Here is an 8816-nt window from a genome sequence, read left to right on the forward strand (position 1 = left end):
TTGTGATTGCAAGTTTAGGGCAGCCGAACTGTGCTCTGTGCTGTGCTAATTCTGGGTTTGTATGTTTTTACTCTGCAGGATTGAAGGGATCACATTCATAGATGAGTAACGTCCACAGTCCTGGCAGACTCAGCTGTGACACTTGACTGAAGTTCTGGACCACAGGACACTGCCATTTGGCTGCTTTGACCGTCAGCTTCTTCAGTGCTTAGAGAAACCAGTCTCGGTGATTTGTACCAGCTACCCACAAACACATAATACTGTCCACAAAACACACAGAGACACAGACACACACATGAACTTCTATCTTTGTCAGGACCGGAAATGTGTTTAGAATCTGATTCCCTATTAACATTAAAGCCAGTGCTAACCTAATCCTACTCAGACACCTTAAACTGGATACTAGCACAAACCTCAGCTATCTTAACCATCTTAAGCAGTTAACCAGTGGAAAACCTTCATCTCAGCCATCATCATCTTCTGCTTTCAACTTTTTATGAAACCAGACAAGAAAGAAAGTCCTTAGTGATGAGGTCTGGCCCGTTCACAGCCTTTGGCCTCCCATCCTAGTTGTGAGGTTGAAGGATGATATAAAGGACAACACTTTAAAGAACTCTCTCCTGTCGCAATTAACACCTGTGAAAATTCGACAGTATCGAACCGCTCGATTTTAATTCATTTGTATGGAGCAACAAGATGGGCTCTGATAATTTGCAATCTAGAGACAAATCCTGGAGCTGCTCCATTCACAGTCACAGTAAATAATGGAACAACTGCGAGGACACTGTGACAGCTGCTGGCAGCCATGGTGATTTCGCTGAGATATAGGGACACTGGCTGATTCACAGATGAAAGCGATTCATTTAAAACTCCTCCGGATGTAACATCTTAAACAACTCTACAACATGCCAGTTAGTCATTCAGTCAGTAAATCGGTGTCACAAGTCTATCTCCAAAAATATCAAGCAGAAAGTCAGGATGGGCTGTTTTCAGGGAACAGCGACACAGCTGTTGTCCGTCTATAAATATCAGCTTTACTGCTCAACATCAATGAAACAGCCCGTTGTAAATTCTCTTGTTTAATATTAGCACTAGCCACAGCCATACCAGTAGACTGAACCTTAGCACAGATATAAACCAGGAATATGCCCGGTTTCCATTTTATTGACTGACTAACTGATGGAGGTCAATATGCCAGTCCTGAAATGAACTGAATCAAGAAGGTTTTTGTTGAAGCTGTTGTGAGAAAGTAGAGGATATAGTACTGTGGCGCTGTTAAGGTGTTTCTATTCTTTCCTCCACCTGTTGTCAATTAATGAGGAGAGTCTAACAACTGCATTTGTTTAAGTGTGTCCAATAAATGCTTTCTCTTTCTACCATTTTAATATGCAATAATGTATTTTGGCTACTTATAAGCTGTAAACCCAACATGGAGATATTATCACCTTTAAAGTTGATATTGTGAACTTGTTAGCAAACTGGTGCTTGTTTACATGCCCAGCACATGTGGAGCAACACAAGCTTTCATTTCTGGCTGTTAAGCTGCTGAATGCTCCAACTACGTTCACCAGCCAGTCTCTAATTTCATCTGTTGGCTTTTTCGTGAGCAACAGTTAAGTTGCAGGTTGGAAAATCAGTCGAAATACGATATAAAGTTTTGTAAAGCTGAGGGAAAGTGCAGATTTGGATGATAACTTAATGTCAAGTCATCACTACAAGCGACGCCCTTCAAATACAAGTGGGCATGTGATCTACTGTTTTAAAAATGCTGATTGTAATGGCTTTAAATACATTTTGTCCTCACAAAGATAGAAGAGCACACACACATAACAACAACAACAACAACAACAACAACAACAACAACAACAACAACAACAACCTCTCTACACCCCTTTCTCACCCTTTCATCGTAAACAACACCCAGGTTTCCCTCCTCCACAGTACACTCAGCTGGGCGTTATGATGGAGTGAAAATGCTCCTATGAAATCAAACCAGGTTCTTTTTAATAATTTCTAAGTAGGTTTATCAGTCATCACTCCTTAAATCTACTAGAGCCTCTTTTTATTTAATGTGCCATTACTGGGGTCTTTTTCTAATAGTGATGATATGGTGGATTATTTGGTAGATTTTAGAAATACATTGCAGGTTCAGTAGTACTTAGACAAATCCTCTTTTGGGGCAAAAATCTTTGTGTCAGTCGTGCGTGATGATGTAAACTGAAAACTGTTAATGTTAGAAGACCCACTTCAGTTGAAGCAGTGGCATCAATAATGTGTTTATGGAGGCGTAATCTTTTTCCCTTTGTGGATGTCCGTCTGTGAACTAATGACTGTGTAGGATGGAGGTTGCTCTTACAGAATCTTTGTCATGTTTTAGTACAGTGTCTTATTTCTTTACCTCAAATGAGTTCATGAATGCTCCTGCAAGGCACTTTGGGTGACGTCCGGTCAGGGGAAACCACAGCGGGTAAATGGTTGCATGTGTGTGTGAAAGAGAGAGTGTGTGTGTGTATCCCTTGGAGTATCAGGAAAATGAGTTTTTAATTTTTAAATTTTTTTTTTTTTTTTTTTGTGAGGGGCGCTACATAATTTTCTGTTAAGCAATAATTCACCCAAATCCAACCCAAATTGACCTTTGGGTCATCTTTGGGATGACAAACTCTATGTTTATGAGGGTCCTTTTGTGCCAGTGTAACCTATTTTATCCGTGCCTGAGTGGAACAGAGGCAGTTCAGGAGAATGTACAAATTGAGGCCAGAAAGCACTTTCATTGCATGTGCCAAAAAGAAAATTTCAGCAATTCCGCACAAGTTAAAGACGATATCTTGCCATTGTCTCACTTACATTCATTATGTGGATTCCTGAGACACGTCTGGGTAAACAAGGTTCTACTGTAATAAGCTCCCCCTCATGTTCTACCATCAGAGTCACATCTGGTGTCTTTAATTAATTTAGGAAAGGTCTCTCAGAGCCAGAGGGAGCAGGCGGCGTGAAAGAATGACCCTCAGTAATATTTTATTTGTAGCTGCACTTTCTGTAGATAAAGAATTTGTGATATATTTTATTTTCAAGAGATCTATTAAGCAAATAAATGATTTTACAATAATTTATTATTCATTACAATAATATTTTAGATATAAAATTCCAATGTGTTCTCTTTGCTTTATGTATATATATGTAATAAGCAAGATGAGCTCAGAGAGAGGCTGAAGAATGCAGCACATGAATAATGTATTTATAGGAATGAATTCCATAAAATGATTTTAAAGGTTACGACACAAAGAGGAAAGAGCACTGATGGTGTGATAAAGCGTGATTGTCACACCCTTTTGCTCTTGACGGAGGACCTGGAGAGCCTTGAACCTGCCCATGAATCAATTATTGATTGATATTTAAGAGAATAAAAGAAAAGATGGAGCGAAAAGAGAATAAAAACAAGGATCGATGGAAAAACTTTTGAAATAATTTTTCAGGCATTTTGGCCTTTATCTTTATGATTATGTATGTTTCCACAGCAACAGCAACCACTGTGGACACAGGTAAATTATGATATAATACATATATATTCTATAACTATAGCTATATGAAACTGACTCAGCAAAGTTAGTTACACATCAACACAGGTCTAAAGTTAGCAAACACTGGCTACCAAAAGTTAATACCAGACAAGTAAGACTGAAGCAACAAAACCTCTGAATGTACTGAACAGATTAATGGTGAGTTTTATTGCTTCTGAATTCAATTTGCAAGAGGAAGAATGTGTTTGTTCTTCTTTTAGATCTTTTACAATGACATTGATTCACTTTAAATGCTGAGGCCAACAAGACGCCCCGAAGACTAACTTTAGAATCAAACCCTTTTATTTTAAGATGATTAAATATCAGAGAATAAATACAATAATCCATTAAAAATTGTGCTTTTAAAATATTCAATCCATTAATTGATGGCTTCATGTGGTCATTTTGAAATCCAGTTAAAAATCAGTTTATGATTTGTTTTACAACCATTTTCAAGGCTACTTCCTCAATAGTCCTCATCATTTCTATTCAAGTGACTTCAAAGCAAAGTGCAGTAATCTATCAATGTAACATCACATGCAGTAATACCTCCTTAAAGACACGTATGAAAGTCTTGTGTTTGCTGTCTGCTTCGACTCTTTCATACTTTTGAATGTGAATAGTTTGTGTGTGGCAGAGGACCCATAACTAAACTAAATAATGGCATGACTTAATACTCTTCACCATGTAAATATATATTCTAAGTCAAATGCGTGAGTGCTAACAAACGCTGTGTAAACTGAGAAAAAAATATGAAGAAACACTTCCAGAATGGAGCAGACCAAATCGTGAAAAACACTTTTAAACACCCAGTGTTCAAAGACTGTAGATGTGCTTTGACAGAAAGAACGTAATTATATAGCAAATGTTGAAGTAATTTTAACGAGCATCATGTGTCTTAAACTTCATTTTCGACTCATTAATGTATATGTGAATGTATGGTAAACATACAGTTAATTGCCTTCAGTGTACTGTAGGTTTACTGCATATACATGTGACCAACACGGGTCACAAATTTCAATTGATGTGAGTATAAATATATGTGCCGTACGTGTGTGCCAGTCGTAGAATACATAACCACTTCATTTTTGACCTTCGGCCGCCTTACATCTGACCACAAACAGACCTTTTAAAAGCCATTAATGAGGCACAGGCTGTCAAAAAAACAATAATTTCTGTGTCCCATTTTGTTGTTTCATAAAAATACAGCAAGAGATGTTTCAGATTCTTTCCTGTCTGAATCTCCACTTCATTTTTACGAGTAGCTAAAAGTGAAAACTGTGCACTGTGTGAGGCTGCGTCCTTCAAAATATGAATAGAAGACAAAACCAGTGTCTGTTTCAAGGACAAGGTCCGTTTGACGGAAGAGGAAAAGGAGGAGAGATGAGGAGAGTCAGAAAGCAGGGGAAGGAGCACCTGTACTGCAGTAACCTTAAACCTATAGTCTTGGAGCCATAGAGAGAGTGATGCCTTGTCTCTTCAACCACTGAATGATTAGTCTCGGGCAAAATGATTCTACATGTTTTATATGTATATGTAATTTAATTTTTGACTATGGAAAAATGAAAAATAAACACTTACAGTTGAAACGAAAGAACTTTTGTTCGAGTTATTGCATCATGTCAATTTTAACAAGAGATACAGCAATGTGATGTATTTTCATGTATTTACAGAGTTGTACCACTAGGTGGCAGCAGAGACAAAAATCATTTCCAGGAGTTTCTGCTTGTGAGGACTTTGCCTTCCTAATATTTATTTACATTCAAGACTGTTACATAATTTTAAGACAGATAAACACTGGTCACACTCATGAGGTATCTAAATCTCCTTCCTCTCTCTTCTTCCTTCCTCCTAACCTCTTGGAGCTGTTTCCACTTTCATTGGGCTGTCCTCTGCCTCCTTGTGCCGCACCCCTCCCCCGGTTTTTATCCTGAGGTGAGAACACAGTGTGCACATCTGGAGGTGATCCTGACTGCAAAGGAGTAGCCTGTGGGAAGGGCTATGAGGTTAAAGATGCACTGCACCCTCTATGTATATATCTACGTGTGCATGTATGCCTTCAGGGCGTCATGTGATCCTGACTCCCAAATGCCCCTGATTACAAACAGCTGGCGGGCTGCGGCCTCAACCAATCGGTCGAGCTGTCGGCTGTGACATCAGGTGGAAGGAGGAAGGTGGGTGGGACGTTTTAGATGGTTTTTACCTCATGAAATGAATCAGGGATCAGCACCATTATGCTGATCCACCAACCCTGGATGGTGAATCTGGATCCCCCACACAGTGTTTGACTGGCCAGCTGGCCAGAATACTCCTCATATTTACCCACTGTGTAATTTCAGTTTGTGTATTGCATTGATTATTATCATGTGGGTCCAGTGGCATTGTGGCTCAGCTGAGGAGGGACCCTGGCCTTCATGTCTCTGTTCTTTCACATTCAAAGAAGCCCTTTGTGCTCATGTGAAGGTCTTGTGTTTTTTGTGAGGGAAAGCTGAAGAGCCAACTGGGGCTGGAATGCAGACTGGAATGCATGTTTCTTCTGCAGGACTGCCACAAAATGCTGAATGATTTGCAGTCATTAAGAGGTATTAATGTTAGTACCATGCAGTGTCATACATTTAGCATGGAGCATCTGAGGGTGTGCAGTGGGAGGTTTTCACAACAGATTTGTCACAGCAGGAAAAGCTAAAGTATAACTAATAATATTAATGATATCCACCATGTGTAGGTTTGCCGCTAAGCTATGGAATGGAAGCGAACCTCATAATACCTGAAGATGACACACCTGTATGGAATGTGGCCACTATTACAGTTACAGCGGTGTTTGACAAACGATAGCTGTCTTGAATATATAGTTAGACATTTCTAAAAATATGCTCATCTACTCTATTGTCCTCCATTCAATGTTATTTAGGATCGCAGGAACTCATCAGATCATTCTTCGTCACTCAAGTGTTACCAGTTTGCTTGTTGTGAGTTAGAGAAGATTGATACCACTCTTAAATCTATACCACAAATATGATGCTACCACCAGCAACTGGTTAGCTTAGCTTAACATAATGACTGGAAACGAGGGAAGCAGCCACCCTGGCAAGTTATTGTTTTTACACTTTCTGAACAGACCAACATGTTAATTAGTGAGCTTTAGAGTTGCTGGCAGCCGATTCTGTTACCTTCGGACAGAGTCAGACTAGCTGTCTTCCCCTGTTTCCAGCCTTTACGATAAGCTTAGCTAACCAGCTACTGGCCCCACCTACATATTGACCGTACCCATGTGAGAGTGGCATGGATATACTTGTATACTCATAAAACACATAAGAGCATTTCCCATAATGTGGACCTGTTCCTTTAAGAAAGATATAAATCCTGCTCATGGTTTCTATTTGTTCAGCATTAGCTCAGTTTTCACAGATCCAGGTTTACCTGATAGTGCTTTGTCTCAGTAGATATTTGATAAGAGCAGGTGTAAATAATAAAATGAATGTTGGCTGCATTCCATTTAGCTGCTTTGGTGTTGGGGTCCTGGTATTGTGCGTGCTGGCTCACTGTTACACTGCCACAGCTCACTCAGTCACTTCAACAAAGCAGAGCCATCATTAATGTTATTAGTAACACCTGTGTTTTTCCTACTGTGGTCAGCCAAAACGTCTGCAGTGGAAAAAGGCCTGTTCCTCATGGTGCTCCTTAAAGGGTCATTTCAAGGTCTGATTTCATCATTTAAATCTAGCATTCTTATTATTTTACACACATCAACATCTAACCATTTGAGGTACTAAGTGTGACAGGAATAAAATGCTAAACAGGTCACTTTTCTGGTTAGAACAGCACGATGCCCCCTGTGACGATCATGTGTAACATCCAGCCAAAACAACAATGTTGGTCTCTCTTTTTTTTTTTCTTTCCTCTGTTTCTGTTTGACTCACTGAGCTGTTGTCCTCTTTTCTCTCTGAACAGAGGCGGCTCTGGGCTCGTCCCTCCCCTCCATCAATCTCTGTCATAAATCTGTCAAGCAGAGAGAAAGGGAACTGCTGAATACAGATTTGTCAGCAATTAATCTAACCTCTATTACTAGACTTGGATATTGTGTTCTATATACCAGAGAACAATAAGCCACTCCAACATGGAGCACTGCGCTGCATGTGTGTGTGATGTGCAGCACTGTGTGTCTCTGTCTGTGAGAGGGAGAGCATGTGTGTATGTGTGTGTGTGTGTGTGTGTGTGTGTGTGTGTGTGTGTGTGTGTGTGTGTGTGTGTGTGCACGCATGCAGTTAGCTTGCTTGGGTGGTGTTTCAACTGATTTGCATGTAAAACAGTTGGAATCAAAAGCTTATCTCATCACATTTTCCTGTTCACTGTGATTTCTGCTCAGACGAAAATATGACAGCAGTTAAAGCTTCGCCTTCTGCTGTAAGTGGAAATCACTGGGACAGCCATGCCGTTTAACCTTGAAGAAACACACAGTATTCTGAATGGGAGGCTGGCTAATTGACATTCTACACTTGATGATAAGAAAGGATACACGATGAGTTAGTGTGTGCGTACATATGTGCCGGCGTGTGCGTCAATGCTGCTCAGTCTCATTGATTTTATTAAGTATTGGGCTTAGAGTCAATACTGTGTTTCCCAGACAAGACGGCAACGACAATAAACAGTAAAGAAAGAAAATCAGCATTAGTAATATTAATATCATAATGACTGTATACTGAATGAAGTTTAATATAGATATATATATAGTTTTGTCAAAGAAGGCTCAGTGATTTCCTAAAACAGCTGAGAACTGTATGCTGTTGCAAATGTTACACAAACAGGAGTAAATAGTGCATCTGTTGAGGACTATTTTCACTTGTGGATTGATACACATTTGGTGGTTTTTGGTTGTCACAATGAAGAGATGTGTCATACAGTGCAACCATGTGGCTCGCTGATGTGTGTTTTTAGTCATATCTGGACAAAAACAGACCTCTGTGGCACCAAGAAAAAAAGCTATGACAGGCAATACTTGGTATTTGGATCAATTCACTGTTAGCATTTGTCTTTTCATGGAATTTGTTGACAGTACGAAAAATATAAAATATCACCAGACTTATCCATTAAATACAAGCCCGGGGCTGTGCTGACACTGACATTGCCAGTGGGAGACAATACACACATTTCCTGTTCTTTTTCCAAAGATTTCCTCTTCCTGTTTTGCCCCCTCTCTCTCTCTCTATGTCTCTCTCTGCCTCATAATTCACCCCTCATACATGTGAACATGCTTGGTAA

The 8816-nt window shown here is 39.7% G+C and overlaps 1 protein-coding gene across 3 annotated transcripts in view; it reads left to right on the top strand.

Moving 5' to 3' along the window:
• Positions 1-5154, top strand: part of slc4a8 (solute carrier family 4 member 8) — a 30947-nt gene extending 25793 nt beyond the window's left edge. For all 3 annotated transcript variants that reach the window (XM_076756903.1, XM_076756917.1, XM_076756910.1), the window contains one exon: positions 79-5154. In XM_076756903.1, the coding sequence (XP_076613018.1) occupies positions 79-84 (6 nt within the window). In that variant the 3' untranslated portion in view covers positions 85-5154. The remainder of the gene's footprint in view (positions 1-78) is intronic.
• Positions 5155-8816: the final 3662 nt, after the last annotated feature.

This window comes from Chaetodon auriga, chromosome 2, assembly GCF_051107435.1.
Source record: "Chaetodon auriga isolate fChaAug3 chromosome 2, fChaAug3.hap1, whole genome shotgun sequence".
Classification (NCBI taxonomy): domain Eukaryota; kingdom Metazoa; phylum Chordata; class Actinopteri; order Chaetodontiformes; family Chaetodontidae; genus Chaetodon; species Chaetodon auriga.